The sequence below is a fragment of the Haliaeetus albicilla genome, chromosome W (genome assembly GCF_947461875.1).
Source record: "Haliaeetus albicilla chromosome W, bHalAlb1.1, whole genome shotgun sequence".
NCBI lineage: Eukaryota > Metazoa > Chordata > Aves > Accipitriformes > Accipitridae > Haliaeetus > Haliaeetus albicilla.
In genome coordinates this window covers 20,763,260-20,781,744 of record NC_091515.1, presented here as the reverse complement: position 1 = coordinate 20,781,744, position 18,485 = coordinate 20,763,260, and the positions used below count along the sequence as shown (strand labels likewise).

The 18,485-nt window shown below is 43.8% G+C and overlaps 1 protein-coding gene across 9 annotated transcripts in view; it reads left to right on the top strand.

The window, feature by feature from the left end:
* The window catches only part of LOC138683432 (erbin-like), a 160,885-nt gene that overhangs the window by 102,635 nt on the left and 39,765 nt on the right, over positions 1-18,485 (top strand). For all 9 annotated transcript variants that reach the window (XM_069775181.1, XM_069775178.1, XM_069775175.1 and 6 more), the window contains 4 exons: positions 13,597-13,660; positions 16,223-16,297; positions 17,620-17,764; positions 18,215-18,287. In XM_069775181.1, coding sequence (XP_069631282.1) covers positions 13,597-13,660; positions 16,223-16,297; positions 17,620-17,764; positions 18,215-18,287 — 357 coding nt within the window. The remainder of the gene's footprint in view (positions 1-13,596; positions 13,661-16,222; positions 16,298-17,619; positions 17,765-18,214; positions 18,288-18,485) is intronic.

The following is an 18,485-nucleotide window of genomic DNA, read 5'->3' as shown; positions in this document are numbered from 1 at the left end:
TTGCCATCCCAGATACTTCCAAGGGGCTTGACGCTGTACCTTTTCGGGTGCCACTTGCAACCCAGCTTTTGTTAAAACGGCGGATAGCTGTTGCAAGTCTAGCTCTGAAAATGTTTGTTCTCGTGCTACAAGGATATCGTCCATGTAATGATAAATCATCGCAGCAGGCCATAATTGTCTTAACGGTAGTAGTGCTGAGGCAACAAAAAGTTGACACATTGTTGGACTATTTTTCATGCCCTGGGGGAGCACAACCCATTCATAGCGCTCGGCTGGTCTGTCCTTATTGATGGCAGGTAATGTAAAAGCAAAGCGCTGTGTGTCAGACGGGTGTAGGGGTATGGTGAAAAAACAGTCCTTCAAATCTACTAACAGTGGCCAATGTTCCGGTAACATCGAGGGAGACGGCAAACCTGGTTGCAAGGCACCCATGGCTTGCATCTGTTCATTAACCTTGCGCAAATCATGTAACAGCCGATACTTGCCCGATTTTTTCGGTATGACAAAAACGGGAGTATTCCAGGGGCTGGTAGAGGGTTTGATATGATGTGCAGCTAACTGCTCTTGTATTAATTGATGTGCTATAAGCAGCCGTTCCTGGCTTAGCGGCCACTGCTCCACCCATACAGGCTCGTCCGTAATCCAGGTCAATTTCAGGGTGGGGGGCTGCTGTGCAGGGGCCGCTGCCAGAAAACCGTATCGGGGGTAGTAAGTATCACCCGCCACTGGGTCATACACTCTCTGCCAATCAACATATTTACGCCGTCAGGAAGAGGTAAAATCATTACTGATAGGGTGGCTGTCCTTTTTTCCGAACTAATTTTGACAGGTTGTGCACTGACCATTGCCGTTGATGTTCCTCCTATTCCATCCACTCCGCTAAGGCTCGGTTTCATCGGCCAGTGTGAAGGCCATACTCTAATAGAAACAATAGTAACATCGGCTCCTGTGTCTAGCAAGGCTTTTAATCTAAGAGTTTCTGAGCCGCTTGATAAGGTAACCGTCGTGACAGGCCGTTGTGACATGTTTAACGTAAGACATACAATATCTCCCGTTGAGCCAAAGCCAGAGTTACCTCTGGGTGGCTGGAATATCTGTGTCTCTCCTGTAATTTGTTGGGTAAGATTAGCCAAGGGTACAAGCTGTGCAATTTTACTACCGCTGGGGATAAACAATGGTGGATATAAGGTATAGGCAACTATTTGTACTATGCCTGTAAAATCTGCATCAATAATACCTGGGAGTACTAGGATACCTTTTAGCCCCGAGGATGAGCGCCCTACTAACAGGGCTCCTAGCTTGTAATGCGAGCTATGTAAAGGACCATGAGTGGTCGTAGGGATCTTGACTGGCTGATTATTAACTAATGTAATGTCTATTGCTGTTGCCAAGTCGACACCCAGGCTCCCCCTTGTGGCTGGTTGTTCAAGCTTTGTGGGGCTGCCATTGTTGTCTGCGCGCGGCTCCCCTCCGCGCTCATTTTCCCGTTTCCCGACCACTTACAAACAATACTAGAGTGTGTTCCAGATTGGCAATGTTTACACCATACGGATGCGTGACAGGCACGACGCATGTGTCCTGACTGTCCGCATCGATAACACACCCCCCGATTATTGTTTGGTGGTCATGCATTCCCATTTCGACTACAGGGCTTTGAACCCCCTAAAACAGGTTTTAATGCGGCTGCCAAGGCTTTTGTTTGCGCTTGCACTGTTTCCTTTAATGCTTCAGCAACAAAGGCAGCCTGTTGCGCTACCTCACTATTGGATACTCTCTCTAACATATCTTCTATCGGCGCAGCCTTAGGTAAGGTCGATAAAAGCATTTTTGCCTTTGAGTTGGCATTTTCATGTGCTAACATGCGCAATAATTGTGCCCTCATCTCATCGGTTAAATCAGGAGCCCGTTCTAATGCCTGCACCAAACGATTAACAAAATTCCCATAGGGTTCTTGCACCCCTTGCTTAATGCTCGTAAAAGGAGGCGGTCTCTTTTCAGAGGGAACGAGGAACAATGCCTGTCGGGCAGCATCTGCTGCAGCGTTATGCATTTCTGTAGGAAAAGTGAGTTGTATGTTTGGGTCCGCATACGGCCCTCGGCCTAGAAGCATATCTAGTTGTACCCCATGAAGGGGATCTCCGGCGGCTCGCGGCATCGCCACGACTCGCTGGCGTTGTCGTTCCCACTCCTTTTCCCACAACAAATACTGGGATGGGGATAAAATCAATCTCACCACAGACATACAATCACTAGGGGTCATTACATTGGCCCCAAACACGTATGTTATCAAATGTCTAGATGCTTCAGAGAAAAACCCATATTGAGTAACTGTAGCCCGAACTTGCTGCATGAGTTTCCAATCAAATGGCTTCCATTCTGCCCCTGGCTGGCCATTTGGCAATTGTGTTACCACAACGGGGCATGCTACTGCAGAGGCAGCTTCCCAATCCCCTTCTAAGATAGCATCTCGGAGAAGTGCATGCCATCGGCTTTGTGGAGCGGCGGGTCGCATTGTTACCCCCCCCCCCGGCAGCCGTGATTTGTACATCTCTCACAGGGACGGAGTCAGATATCTGCAGTTTCTGAAGTGATCGTGCAAGTCGGGAGTCTGAGTCATCCTTCTGCGCAGCTGGTGCTGTTGGTTTCACCGTCTGTGGTTCCGAGAGGCGGGATGGATTAAAGGGCGGGGGCGGGGGCGCAGATGGTTCTGCCCGGGGGCCGGCCGCGGCTGGCGGCGGCCATTCCATGGCCGGCTGACACGCGCCGCTGCAAGGCGGCGGAGGGGGGGGCGGAAAGGGGGGGGGGAATGCGGCGGTTCTTGATCGTCTCCCGGGCTTCCCTCGTCCTCAGAGGAGGAAGGCTCAGTGTCTATTACCGATACTGACCGGGGCTGAGATTCCCTCGGGCGGCAATCGGCACTCCCTTGTTTAGGATCGCACTGTCCTGTTTCTGGGTCGCCAGGTGAATTATTTAAAAGCTCAGTAGCTGACGCTTTCATAGGGGCAACAACCCCTCTAGCGGTTTTCGTGGTTTCCGAGTCGAAAATACGTGTGGACTCAGAAATAGTAGTCTCGGTGCCCAACATTGCGGAGGAAGCCTTGGCCATTTTTTTTTCTGCTATCATTTGTAGAAGGTGATTCATTACTTCTCGCCAAGTCTGTCCGAAAGCTTTTGCAGTACGACTCCCCTTAATCGTCTCGTCCCACAACTTATCTCCCAGTTCACGCCACTCTGTGGCACTGAACACAGTCTCAGGAGTCTTAAAACATCCTCTCTCTTTTCCCCAATGACAGAGCTCTTGGAGCTTTCGTGTGCTCACACTGGCCTCTCGCTTTGCGAGAATTTCCATTAACAGTGTGAGTGCCGCTTCACGATCCATAGTAAATAAAAGCGGTCTTACCGATGCAGGTCCAAACTGGTGCATGCAGTTGGATCCAGCTCTCTGCCCAAATTCTCGCAGATGCTTTCCTGCTCCGCCCCTCCCGTCTCCGTCTGCTCCGCCGAGTCTTGTGAGCAGATTTGAGAAGCCCTCCGTCTGTTCTCGGCCCAGTTATAACAGATTTGAGGGTCCCTGTTCGGGCGCCAAATGTCGGGAAGAACGGCCGTAGTCAAGAATCACACTCAATATGAGTTAACATCTTGCTCATTTACTGTTCAGACGTCTTGACATTTATACAAGACTGACTTGTCCACGCGCCTTATACAATGCTCTAATTGGTACAATACCCCGTTTCACACGACACTATCTTATTCTCTATTGGCTGTGCAAGCTTCTTCACGAGGTGTCCAGCAGTTACTTATCTCATTCTTCAGCATCCAGGTGTTGTTTGTCAAGCTCTTCTTATCTTCTTTTTTACCAGCGTACAAAGACACAGCATCCTTGTCTGCTCCAGTATTTTGTAAACTTATGCTTCATTCCCACCTAACGGCTGGATTGCTCACATGCCTTCGCCCAGCCAAGAAATCCTCAACAATTCCCTTAGTCTATGGGCCATCCCTATCAAATGTCCGTTGAGTTCATTTAGTCCATGACGTTGGGCTCCATCTGTCATGCCAGTCTTTCTGGGCAAGAGGGATGGTATGAAGTCCGCTCTGTCTGCAGAGCAGGATCAGGCTTCGGTGCAGTGTGGCGAGCGGTAGACATTGGGCGCAGCAGGAGGATGGTGTGCGCTGTTGGATTGTTGCATGCTGAAGGCAGTTCTGGTCCCATCACTACTGCGCTTTGCTCAGTTTTATCACTCTTGCTTGATCTAAGTGATTCTTACTGTAATACTATGGATATAGCATATAACAATTATAGTAATGATAACATACAGTAGCAGGGTTATATAGCAACTAATATCATACAGTTTAATTCATTGGCTAGTCTCACCTAAAATCAAATCCCCTTGAGGCACAGATCAGACTTCTCCATCCTTGCCCATCACCCACCAAATGCACCCAGGTCCTTGAGCAAAAGCAATCCCATGAATGGGTTTGCCTTTGCCTGAGGCAGGAGTAACCCAGACTGTCTTCCCTAACATATATTTTATGTGCACTACAGGGACTTTATCCCCTTCTACAATATGTAAAAATTCTGACTGGGCAGGGCCACCCCGATTGGCAGATCCTCTGGTGTTGACTAACCAGGTGGCTTTTGCTAAATGTGTAATCCCAATATTTGAAAGTTCCACCCCCCATTGCTCTCAAGGTAGTTTTCAGCAGTCCATTGTATCATTCAATTTTTCTGGAGGCCGGTGCATGATAGGGGATGTGATATACCCACTCAATGCCATGCTCTTTGGCCCAGGTGTCTATGAGGTTGTTTTAGAAGTGAGTCCTGTTGTCCGACTCGATTCTTTCTGGGGTGCCATGTCACCAAAAGACTTTCTTTTCAACGCCTAGGATAGCGTTCTGGGCAGTGGCATGGGACATAGGATATGTTTCCAGCCACCCAGTGGTTGCTTCCACCATTGTAAGCACATGGAGCTTCCCTTGCGGATTTGTGGGAGTGTGATATAGTCAGTCTGCCAGGCCTCCCCATATTTATATTTCAGCCATCACCCTCCATACCACAGGGGCTTTAACCACTTGGCTTGCTTAATTGCAGTGCATGGTTCACATTCATGGATAACTTGTGCAATAGTATCCATGGTCAAGTCCACCCCTTGATCACGAGCCCATCTATATGTTGCATCTCTTCCCTGATGGCCTGAGGTGTCATGGGCCCAGAGCGCCATAAATACCTCACATTTATGTTGCCAGTCCAGGTCCACCTGAGACACTTCAATCTTGGCAGCCTGATCCACCTGTTGGTTATTTTGATGTTCTTCAGTGGCCTGACTCTTGGGTACGTGAGCATCTACGTGACGTACTTTTACAACCAGATTCTCTAGCCGAGCAGCAATATCTTGCCACAGTGCGGCAGCCCAAATGAGTTTACCTCTGCACTGCCAGTTGCCCTTCTTCCATTGCTGTAACCACCCCCACAGGGCATTTGCCACCATCCATGAGTCAGTATAGAGATAGAGCACTGGCCACTTCTCTCTTTCAGCAATATCTAATGCTAGCTGGATGGCTTTCACCTCTGCAAACTGACTCGATTCACCTTCTCCTTCAGCAGTCTCTGCGACTTGTCATGTAGGACTCCATACAGCAGCCTTCCACCTCCAATGTTTTCCCACAATGCGACAGGATCCATCAGTGAACAGGGCATATTGCCTCTCATTTTCTGGCAGTTTATTATACAGCGGGGCCTCTTCAGCCCATGTCACCTCCTCCTCTGGCGACATTCCAAAATCTTTGCCTTCTGGCCAGTCCGTGATCACTTCTAAAATTCCTGGGCGACTGGGGTTTCCTATGCGAGCCCTTTGTGTGATCAATGCGACCCACTTACTCCACATGGTATCAGTCGCGTGATGTGTAGAGGAGACTTTCCCTTTGAAGATCCAGCCCAGCACTGGCAGTCGGGGTGCTAAGAGGAGCTGTGCTTCAGTACCAACCACTTCTGAGGCAGCTCAAACTCCTTCATATGCTGCCAATATCTCTTTTTCAGTTGGAGTATAGCGAGCCTCGGATCCTCTGTATCCCTGACTCCAAAACCCCAGGGGTCGACCTCAGGTCTCCCCAGGTGCTTTCTGCCAGAGGCTCCAGGTAGGGCCATTCTCCCCAGCTGCAGTATAGAGCACATTTTTAACATCTTGTCCTGCCCGGACTGGCCCAAGGGCTACTGCATGAACAATGTCCTGTTTAATTTGTTCAAAGGCTTGTCATTGTTCAGGGCCCCATTTAAAATCATTCTTCTTCCGGGTCACTTGATAGAGAGGGCTCACAATCAGACTGTAATTTGGAATATGCATTCTCCAAAAGCCCACAACACCTAAGAAAGCCTGTGTTTCCTTTTTATTGGTCGGTGAAGACATAGCTGCTATTTTGATGATCACATCCATTGGGATCTGACGACGTCCATCTTGCCATTTTATTCCTAAAAACTGGATGTCCTGTGCAGGTCCCTTGACCTTACTTTCTTTTATGGCAAAACCGGCTTTCAGAAGGATTTGGATTATTTTCTTCCCTTTCTCAAAGACTTCTTCTGCCGTGTTGCCCCATACGATGTTGTCATCAATGTACTGCAGGTGTTCTGGAGCTTCACCTTTTTCCAGTGAAGTCTGGATCAGTCCATGGCAAATGGTGGGGCTGTGTTCCTACCCCTGGGGCAGTCGATTCCAAGTTTACTGTTCGCCCCTCCAAGTAAAAGCAAATTGTGGCTGGCACTGTGCTGCCAGAAGGATTGAGAAAAACACATTAGCAATGTCAATTGTGGTGTACCACTTGGCTGCCTTTGACTCTAGTTCGTATTGATGTTCTAGCATGTCCGGCACAGCAGCACTGAGCTGTGGAGTGACTTCATCCAGGCCATGATAATCTACTGTTAGTCTCCACTCCCCATTAGATTTCCGCACTGGCCATATGGGACTATTAAAGGGTGAATGAGTTTTGCTGATCACTCCTTGGCTCTCCAGTTGGCGAATCAACTTGTGGATGGGAATCGGAGAGTCTCGGTTGGTGCGATATTGCCGCCGGTGCACCGTCGTGGTAGCAATTGGCACTTGTTGTTCTTCAACCTTCAGCAACCCCACAATCGAAGGGTCTTGAGAGAGACCAGGCAGGGTAGACAGCTGTTCAGTGCCCTCCATCTCCAAGGCAGCTATACCGAAAGCCCATCGATACCCCTTCGGGTCCTTGAAATACCCCCTCCTGAGATAGTCTATGCCAAGGATACACGGAGCCTCTGGACCAGTCACAATGGGGTGTTTCTGCCATTCATTTCCAGTTAGGCTTACTTCAGCTTCCAATACAGTTAACTCTTGGGATCCCCCTGTCACACCAGAGATACAAATGGGTGCTGCCCCCTTATAACTTGATGGCATTAGAGTGCACTGTGCGCCGGTGTCTACTAGAGCCTTATACTCCTGTGGGTCTGATGTGCCAGGCCATCGAATCCACACAGTCCAATAGAGACGGTTGTCCCTTTCCTCCACCTGGCTGGAGGCAGGGCCCCTCTAATTCTGGTCAGAGTATTCATTACTCACTTCTCGTAAAATTGGCTCAGAAGTCCCTTCAAGAGGATCAGAAATAAGATCAGCCCTTCTCCTTTGTTTGGAAACTGGAGTGGCATTTTTCCTGGTAGAATCCCCTTTTGTGGTGGTTTTTCCTTGCAACTCACGTACCCATGCATCTAGGACTGATGTAGGTTTTCCATCCCATTTCCTCATGTCCTCTCCCTGGTCACAGAGGTAAAACCACAGGGTACCCTGCGGTGTATTGCCTTCTGTGTTCTCTCTCTTGAGCAGAGGAACACTCACTCCTAATAACTGAGATACTGGTTTGTACAGGTGGGGAGTACGACTTTTTGATCAGTTGTATCAGTTTTTCGGACAGTTTTTCCACAGTTGAAATGTAGGCTTGTAGGGAGAAAGAAAGATTTTCTTCGTTTTGCCGGAGTTGGCGAGCCACTTCATCCACCATCGGTGCCTCTTCGTCTTTCCAGGTCATTATCGCCAGTGAGTTGGCATAGGACGATGGTGCGCTCCATGCAAACTTCTGCCACATGCGTTGAGTGCATTGGAGTTCGTCTGGATCTTTGGGTAATTGTGGGTTGTCCAGGTCATAATAAATCATCTCTAGCACGGCTAATGTATCAGCAGTCCTGGTCAACAGGGGAGGTCCCATAGGACCAGAGGCTTGCCAATGTGACGCCCCTTTACAAGAAGGGTCAGAGGGAGGATCCGGGAAACTACAGGCCTGTCAGCCTGACCTCGGTACCAGGGAAGATTATGGAGCAGTTCATCTTGAGTGCATTCACATGGCATGTGCAGGACAACCAGGGGATCAGGCCTAGCCAGCATGGGTTCATGAAAGGCAGGTCCTGCTTGACCAACCTGATCTCCTTCTATGACCATGTGACCTGCCTAGTGGATGAGGGAAAGGCTGTGGATGTTGTCTACCTGGACTTCAGCAAGGCCTTTGACACTGTCTCTCATGGCATACTCCTTGAGAAGCTGGCGGCTCATGGCTTAGACAAGTGTACTCTTTGCTGGGTAAAAAACTGTCTGGATGGCCGAGTCCAGAGGGTTGTGGTGAGTGGGGTGAAATCCAGTTGGCGGCGGGTCACAAGTGGTGTTCCCCAGGGCTCAGTTTTGGGACCAGTTCACTTTAATAACTTTATCAATGATCTGGATGAGGGGATTGAGTGCACCCTCAGCAAGTTTGCAGATGACACCAAGTTGGGAGGCAGGGTTGATCTGCTTGAGGCTCTACAGAGGGATCTGGACAGGCTGGATCATTGGGCCGAGGCCAATTGTATGAGGTTCAACAAGGCCAAGTGCTGGGTCCTACACTTGGGTCACAGCAACCCCATGCAGCGCTACAGGCTTGGGGAAGAGTGGCTGGAAAGCTGCCTGACAGAAAAAGACCTGGGGGTGCTAGTTGACAGCCGGCTGAATATGAGCCAGCAGTGTACCCAGGTGGCCAAGAAGGCCGACAGCATCCTGGCTTGTATCAAAAATAGTGTGGCCAGCAGGAACAGGGAGATGGTTGTTCCCCTGTACTTGGCACTGGTGAGGCTGCACCTCGAGTACTGTGTTCAGTTTTGGGCCCCTCACTACAAGACATTGAGGTACTGGATCCTGTCCAGAGAAGGGCAACCAAGCTGGTGAAGGGCATGGAGAGCACAAGTCTTATGAGGAGCGGCTGAGGGAACTGGGGTTGTTTAGTCTGGAGAAAAGGAGGCTGAGGGGAGACCTTATAGCTCTCTGCAACTACCTGAAAGGAGGTTGTAGTGAGGTGGGTGTCGGGTCTCTTTTCCCAAGTACCAAGTGACAGGACAAGAGGAAATGGCCTCAAGTTGTGCCAGGGGAGGTTTAGATTGGATATTAGGAAAAATTTCTTTACTGAAAGGGTTGTCGGGTATTGGAACACGCTGCCCAGAGAAGTGGTTGAGTGACCATCCCTGGAGGTATTCAGAAAGTGCATAGACAAGGCTCTTCAGGACATGGTTTAGTGGGCATGGTTGATGGTTGGACTCGATGATCTTAAAGGTCTTTTCCAACCTAAACAATTTTGTGATTCTATGATTCTAATTACCTCAGGTACTGGATATCTTTCTCCATGGTGGTCCACTTGCCTGGTTGACATGTAACATCTTCCTTGAAGGGATACCTTTCCTTCACGCTTGACAGTAGTCGCCTCCAGAGGCTGAGGGCTTGTGTCCCTTTTCCAATTGCCTTGTCAATGCCACCTTCCCTTGCAAGTGATCCCAGCTGCTTGGCTTCCCTACCTTCTAATTCCAGGCTACTAGCCCCATTGTCCCAGCATTGGAGCAGCCAGGTGATAATATGCTCACCTCGATGATGACTGAAATATTTTCACATATCCTGCAGCTCACTCAGGGATAAGGATTGGGTGATTACCTCTGGTTCTGCCTCTTCCTCCTGTTCCCGTGATGACCCTGGTTCATCTTCGTCCTTTGCTAAGCGAACTGATTTTTTTTGTATATTTCTTGTGTATGGGGGCAACTGATACTGGTGAGGTTTGATTCGCTGGTTCAGCTGCAGTGCCTGTCGCCAGGGTTGGAGTAATTGCAGTGTCTGTTGCATGTGTTGGAGTAACCACAGTGGTTGTTGTGGGGGTCAGAGGGGCCACAGTGCCTGTCACGGTGGTTGGAGTGGCCGCAGTGACTTGCTTTGTTGTGAGATCCAGAGACCTTGAGGGTACTGAATATTGTTGAACAGCGCTCGATAGACATGGGCCAGGCCCCAGCATGCTGCAGTGATTTGTGTCTCCCTGGAATTGTCCAGGTGACACCATACTTTTTCCACTTGTTCTACTAGTTTTTCGGGATTCTGCACTTGTTCAAGGGTGAAGTACCAAAACATTGGAGGTGCCCACCGCCCTAGGTATTTGCCCATACCATCCCACACACCCTGCCACTCATAATTATCCAGCCTCAGGGCAGATTTCTGGGTGATCTTCTTAAATAGTTGTTTAACCTTAAACAAGACCTGAACCACATTCAGGAACACGCTAGGTCCTAGCAATAGGACCATGCTGGTCTCAACATCCCAAGAGTATTCAAATTTTTCAAAATTCTCAAATGCCAGTGTAACTGGACTGAAGAAGAAAGGAGAGGGGACGAAAGGTACCCCACCCATAGACTGGCTTTCCAAGGAGGAAAGGTAAATGGTGTAATTATTAATAGTTTCCTACAGATGGCTCCCAAAGTATAGAGGTGACGACAATGCTGAGTGCAAACACCGGATTAGTCCCACAACCGATAATTTTGTCATACCATAAGCCAGTATTACACAATACATCAAAGCGAAAACCTAAATCCACCTCCCACGGATGATAAGCAGCAACACAGGGACTACATACAGCAAGCGAGGTGATACATAACAGAACTCTAAAAACGAGTGCCACAACTCTAAGAACACATAAATCAACATTGTGACCAGCTACTATTAAACTAATATAATGAATGCTTGTAACAAATTTGTTTAAACAATTTCTGGTCAGGTCTGTTATCTCAACCCTTCATGCCCCATGTTGGGTGCCAAAAAGGACTGTCATGGTTTAACCCCAGCCAGCCACTAAGCACCATGCAGCCATTCACTCACTTCCCCCCACCCAGTGGGACGGGGGAGAGAATCAGGGAAAAAAAAGTAAAAGTCGTGGTTTGAGATAAGAACAGTTTAATAGGACAGAAAGGAAGAAACTAATAATGATAATAACACTAATAAAATGACAGTAATAATAATAAAAGTATTGGAATATACAAAACAAGTGAATCACGGTGCAGTTGCTCACCACTTGCTGACCGATGCCCAGTTAGTCCCCGAGCAGCGATCCCCCCACCCCCACTCCCCCCAGTTTATATACTAGGCATGACGTCACATGGTATGGAATACCCCTTTGGCCAGTTTGGGTCAGCTGCCCTGGCTGTGTCCCCTCCCAACTTCTTGTGCCCCTCCAGCCTTCTTGCTGGCTGGGCATGAGAAGCTGAAAAATCCTTGACTTAGTCTAAACATTACTTAGCAACAACTGAAAACATCAGTGTGTCATCAACATTCTTCTCATACTGAACCCAAAACACAACACTATACCAGCTACTAGAAAGAAAATTAACTCTATTCCAGCCGAAACCAGGACAGTCTGTATTTAAACTAATTTGTAAAATTCAATCCCACATAGCTTTGATCTCCCTTAATCTGCTTTTTGAGGCTGAAATTTAGATTGTTAGTGGAGTTTTGGAATGCTCTCTCAAGTAGCCCACAGCTAGCATATCTTGAAAACAGAAGAAATGGAAAACCTTTTTAAATTGAAGCCATCGGTAAAAATAGATTATGGTGTTGCCCACAGGGTTTTGAAAGCTGCAGAATGATAGGCTAGATCCTTTAAGTGAGTCTTCAACTGTGCTTCAGGGAGACGCATTGGGGAAAATTCATTGACAGCATATGGCATTAAAATTGGTATTGGTACAGTCTCATAAAGCTTTGAGAAATTCAGCTTATGCAGTATTTCGGAGGGACTTTAAGTTAGAATTTCGAAAATGAATTTTAGCAGTCAGCTTATTTTTCATCCTGTTTATGAGCTTCAAGAAATGAGGGAAAATGTTTCTCAGATTCTTCTGGAGGTAGCCTTCTCATGTTTTGTTTTGTTGTGGGTTTTTTTATTATTATTATTTCTTTTTCTTCTTTGAGACAGTGGGAATGTGAGTTAAAGGCTTTCCCCTGAAGCCTGTGTATACTGTGTGTGCAGTGCAATGAAAATGGCTTCTGCTTTAATCTTGATCACGTATTTACTTATTTATGCTAAATTCCTAGTTTGCCCCTAGCATGATTACTATAATGTAATGAATATCAAGTCTATAGATAAATGTTGAGTGTAATCCTTTTTGGAGATTATTTCATGAATAATATTAATAATCACTTAAACTTACTTTCAGTAAATAAGGCATTTTTCAGTAGAATGTAATTTTTGAACTGTGTATGCGGAATAGCAGTAATACTTAGTGTAAGGTCTTTGAAGAACAACTGGAACCTTGAATATCTGCATAGAGCATCTTGTGCTCATGCAGATGTTTTTTAAAGATATTAGTGTTCATACTTATATTCTGATTATACAAAAGACTCTCCCAGTTAGCTCTTTTTTTAGTTTTTCCAGAATTTTATAGTATGTACTCACTTATGGTTTATATTTGAATGTTTTTGATATTTTAATTGTTCTACTGAAAACTATTATTAAATAAATACTGAAAATAATGTCATAGGAGGGATTCACAGCCCCTTTGAAAATATTTTTAGGTAGTACTGCTGTTGACTGATCATGTAGACAACCATGTGCAGTGGTAGATATTCTCTATTGGGTCCTCAAAGTAAAATTAAATGGAGGAAAAATTCTGCCAAAACATAGCTTGAAAGAATGGATTTTCACTTTTTTCAGTCATTGATTTAATCTTTGCCCTAAGTTGGCTTGAAGAGTATTGATGTGTCATGAAATCCAATTTAGTAATCTGATTTGTTGTAGGACTTGAGGAATAATAATTAGGATTCCAGACCATATCATATGGAAGCAACTTTGTAAGCAGCCTGGAGAGGGAAAAAGGTGTTTGTGGTTACTGCAATTCAACAGTGGTCTTTTCTGTTTTATCTAATCATTAGGCAGTGGTCTTTCTTTGGGAGGAAAACATGTAGTTAACCAGCCTTTGGCTACTGAGAAAGCTGATTATGACTGGAGGTGAAAGGCATTCAATAGAAGAGTAACTTCAGAGTTACTCTTTATCATAAGGATGACTAGTGGTCTTTAGTTTTTTGTAAACTAATCTGTAGATGAGTTGCAGTGTATTCTTTGTGTGACAGTCACAGTCAGCATGATCATTAATGTGTGCCTAGTTGAATAGTGTGTGAAAATTTGACCTTATTTAGATATCAGTCCAGTAACAGAACAGCATCACTACTTAATACTGATTAAAATAATATATTTCTATGAATATAGGAAGATTGGATGTAACTGGTATTTTCTTAAATCTAATTCCTTATTAATCTCCTTCCTGTGCAGAACCATGTCCAGACTGACTCAGCTGGAGAGACTGGACTTAGGAAGTAATGAATTCACAGAAGTGGTAAGTTTTGCCTAAGTAACAGGGTGTTGTATCTTTTATAAATCTCTTTATCTTTTAATCTATTTTTAATCAATATGAAAATGTAAAAATCAGCTTTAAGAGTTTTGCTACTGAGCAAATATTATGTATACTTTATGCTACTTTATAGAACTTGTTATAAAAATTATGTGCATATTCTTATGAATATGAGTATGTGTTCTTCCTCAATTTGAAAATAAAACACTGTGGTATAGCTACATTACTGGTAAAAAGTTAATGGTAATATGTGTTTGAATTATAAATATAATCATTTGACTTATAATATTCTAAACACTTATTGGTCATCATGTATTTAATGTTGCAAGTTCTGTATAAGCTGTGCATAACCTACTTTTATCAGTGTGTACAAACTATTTAGATCCAAAGGAAACTATATTAATTATAAGTTTGAATATTATTCAAAATAGTATTTACAGTTGAGGTGCTCAGATTTTTCCTTCAACATGGATCAGCTTGTTTCCTGTTCATTATGTCAGACAAATACATCTTCCATTTACAATCACATAACATCCCTCTGCTTCTACAAGTAGTTTCCTGTATAAGGCGATTGAAATAGAAGTATAGTGGAACATACTGGCCTGCTGTATAACAAAGTCAAGCCTCTTGTGTGCCACCAGTAGGGTACTTCATTAGCCACAGATCATGCAGAGCTGAACACTTGCCTAGCTGTATGGTTTGGCAGATAGGGAAGTGTATTTAAGGAATTGTTCTTTAGTATTACACTTATAGCTGTTACTGTTACTGTTACTGCTGTTACTGTTACTGCTGTTACTGTTACTGCCATATTCTCATTACACTGTAGATATTAATGTGGGAGCCTTAAACTAACATGCTCAGGCCCACATTAAGCCATAACAGCCAGGAACTAAGTATAGGCTGTAAAATTACCTGTTTGGGTATATTTTTGGCAGATTGCTTCATCTCTACCAGCCTTTTATCTAGAAGAGTCAACTACTGGTAACTTATTTCATTATGATCTTTTGGTAAAAGCACAGAAAGGTTTGAACTTGTTTTGGGGTAAAGATATGTCTAAAAGGTAGTCTTCAGTTAAGATTTTCTCTTGGAAAATTAATTATTGGGAGCCAGGGCTGCAATTTATGCAGGAATACTGTATATTTACAATATAACAAAATTGAGTTCTGCATTTAACTGAACTTGGCTGTAGTTGTTAAGGTGTGGTAGCACCTGTTTTGTATTACTTTCTCAGGAGGGAAGTTTAAATAGGAAAGCATATGCAACATGGATGTTTACCAAGACATGGTCTTTCCCTGATACATAAGATATTTCTAACATTAAGTTGTAGTGGAACATAACCTGCACTTCGCTTTATGGATGGAGTGGTTTGCTTGTATCAGGCAGATGCACCCTTTGTTTGCTGCTAGAAAATTAAAATTTGTTTCTCATTTCCCAAAAAACACAAAAACTCTGTGGTTTTTGAAAAACAGCTCTTCTGAGTTGATAGAATTTAAGGGTTTTTAGACCTCTGTGAGAGGGGGAATTATACACATAAGATTTATTTATTGTGTGCTCCAGTTTGTCGCGGATGGAGTCATGCACTTCACTTGCAAGAGAGAAGTAGCGATATATTTTATTGATATAAGACAGTGAGTTAACAAAGTTCAGTGGTAAATGTGACAGTGGTTTAACAAGATTTGATGGCAAGGTACACTTGATATTTACTGCATAAAGGACAGGGTCAGACAAAACTGTCAGGGAGACCCTCCCGTTGAGTCATGAGGTTCAGAAAGGAGCCCCTTGCATTCTAAACTCCTTCTCAGAGGGGAGTTTAGGTGCGGCTGGATCCAGACTTGGTCAACGGTTTATGTCTAAAGGATTATAGATGCGCAATCAATCCTTTATATCACTTAGCTAAGATTTCAAAGTTTCAGCATGCTTATTCCCAATTCACTTACTGAGTATCTGACACGATAAGGATTCTCTCAACCTCGAGGAGTAACCTTGAGAGACATCCCTACTCAAGGGGAGATCCTGGCATGCAGCCCACTGCCGTGCAGGAGAGCTCAATGGGCCCTGGGCTGTCCACTATTTATGGAGTAAGATGATTGACTTACAGTCATATTTGCATACCAGCCGTATTTTGGTTGGCACATACTCAACTAGCCCTTGGCTATTGTGTTGTTATCTGTCTCCCCCGAATCCACTTTGAGCTGGATGCAGCCATCACGATCAGACGCATCCATTATGACTGCCACTGGTGGTTATCACTTGAGCAGGGTTATGGGAAATAAAGGTCCGGTTGAGGGGAGCACACCGTCACACAGTTAAAAAATAATACTTTCTGTATAAAAAAATTAACACTTTCTGTAAGGATTATGTAGTGCTGTAATCAAGTTCTTAAAAGATTTTTGTATATTTAGTATGTATTTACATTTTAAAAAGTGAATTTTCTGGGTTTTATTTGATGACCCAATGAAACAGTGTATATAACAGCTATAAGACATTACTTAAAGTTGCCTTTCACTGTTTTTGTATGAAGTTTTTAAAAAACTGTTTCCTTTACAGCCTGAAGTACTTGAACAACTGAGTGGGTTAAAGGAATTTTGGATGGATGGTAATAGACTAACACTTATTCCAGGGGTAATTCCTTTTACTGTGTTAAACATTTAGTATTTTAATTTATGGTGGTATTTGCTTTGTCAGCTATCATATATGTTAAAGTTGCTGTATAATTTTAATGTTACTTAAAGCCAAAAGGCTAAATGCCATTTAAATGCTTGACTAGTCTACTTAGAAATTGTAACTGATCATGAGAGTTGGGTACACAGCTTTTCTTTCATTTAAAGTTATAATCCTCTCATCTAAAAATTATGTTCCAGTTTAGGAAAGGAGTAAAAATCCTACATCACATCCTGGATGAAATTTAGGGTTGACTGGTCCTTCCAAAAAGGAATTATTTTGTGTTAGACAGCAAGCAGGAATTTACAGGATAAATATGTTGTGTGAATTTTTACTGGTCACGGCTGTAAAACAAGCAATGACTGTAAAAAAATTTTTGCCGTGTATACACAGAGTATAGCCAGTTCCTGAGAAAATGTTCTGTTGACTAAAACCAGGTTTTCCTGACATCTCTTAGAATTACATGAGGTCCAGGATGACCTATTATTGCAGCACTTGTGAACCTGTGTTTATGATCAAGTAAACTAGTATTTGAAATTTGGGAAGCAGCTGGTCTGTTTTCAGACTTAAAATCACTAGCAGTCTTCTGATGTGAGGGTTTCTTGCCTGATCAGTAGTCTTCTCTACTGTCTTTCCTCACTTCAGCTAATTCTTCTTTGAAGAAGAGTGGATGTATTAAACCTTTCTACTCTACAGTAAAAGTAAAACTGTATTTGTTAAAGTGATTGCATCTTCCCTGTGAAGATTTTAGTAGTGTGCACAAATCTTTAAGCTTATTCTTGGTTCATATGGAAATGTAATACAAGCTTATATTTTGGCTTGGGTTTTTTTCAGTTTAGTACAATTAGGGATTCATTGTTGGTTCTGAGGTTAAGTAGGATGCAGTTTTACACAGAAGGCAAAAATAAGCATTAAAAGACTTAACTGGAGCCTTAATTATGTCCTTATGTTACACTGTGTACATCTCTCTGAAGTCTGTTCTAAAGCTTCAGTCACTTGATTCACAATAACTGATCAAACAGTTGAATTTACAGCAGACTGACTTTAGAGACACCTGCAGAATAACTGTGATGTGTGTGTAAAAACATCAACTGTGTGTATCTGCACAAAATATTTCATTATGAAGTTTGGATATTTTGCATAAAATTGTATTTCAGCACTATAAATAGGTTTTCTCTTTTCCTGTGGCATTACACTTGAGAGACAGTTTGTTGTCAAATCTGCTGGCTTTTTTTGTTTTGAATTTGCACTTCCTAGAATGCATTATTTTCTCTTGGGTTTAGTTCATAGGAACTTTGAAACAACTGACCTACTTGGATGTTTCTAAAAACAATATTGAAGTAGTTGAAGAAGGTATTTCAGGTTGTGAAAGCCTACAAGACCTACTGTTATCCAGTAATTCACTTCAGCAACTGCCAGAGTCTATTGGTTTGTATTTTCAATTAATTCATGTTCTCAAAAGCTTATAGTTTAGACACAGAACACTTGAAAATAGACAAATGACATTTTAGATCTAAGTTTCAATTGATGTAAAGTTCCTGGTTTGGATAAAGCTGTAATGTGTAGCTGAATAATAACATTTATATTTGTTTTGGAGCATTCTTGTCTTTATACAGTAGTTTGTAAATGGATGAGAAACTGTTGACTGTAACAGAGTAAAAAGATCCCCCCCCATGGCGGGCCCATGGTAAGCTGGCAAACAAGTTCTGTAAGCTTGTCTGCTTATTTCCTTAGTAGATATATAGCACCACAGGCATACCAGGGAATGCAGAAGATGTGGTTGCTTGCCCATAGGATTTTTTCCTCTTAATTTAAAATTAAAACTAAATTTAATGAACTCAAATGTCCTTTTTGATTTACTTGTTCATTTTACTACAGGTTCCCTGAAGAAGGTAACAACACTTAAAATTGATGAAAACCAATTAATTTTTTTGCCAGACTCCATAGGAGGGTAGGTATTTCACCTGAATAAAAGTTGCATTGTCTTTCTGCACGCTTTTCTGTAACAGTGTGTCGTGGTTTAACCCCAGCCAGCAACTAAGCACCACGCAGCTGCTCACTCACTCCCCCCCATCCAGTGGGATGGGGGAGAAAATCGGGAAAAGAAGTAAAACTCGTGGGTTGAGATAAGAACAGTTTAATAGAACAG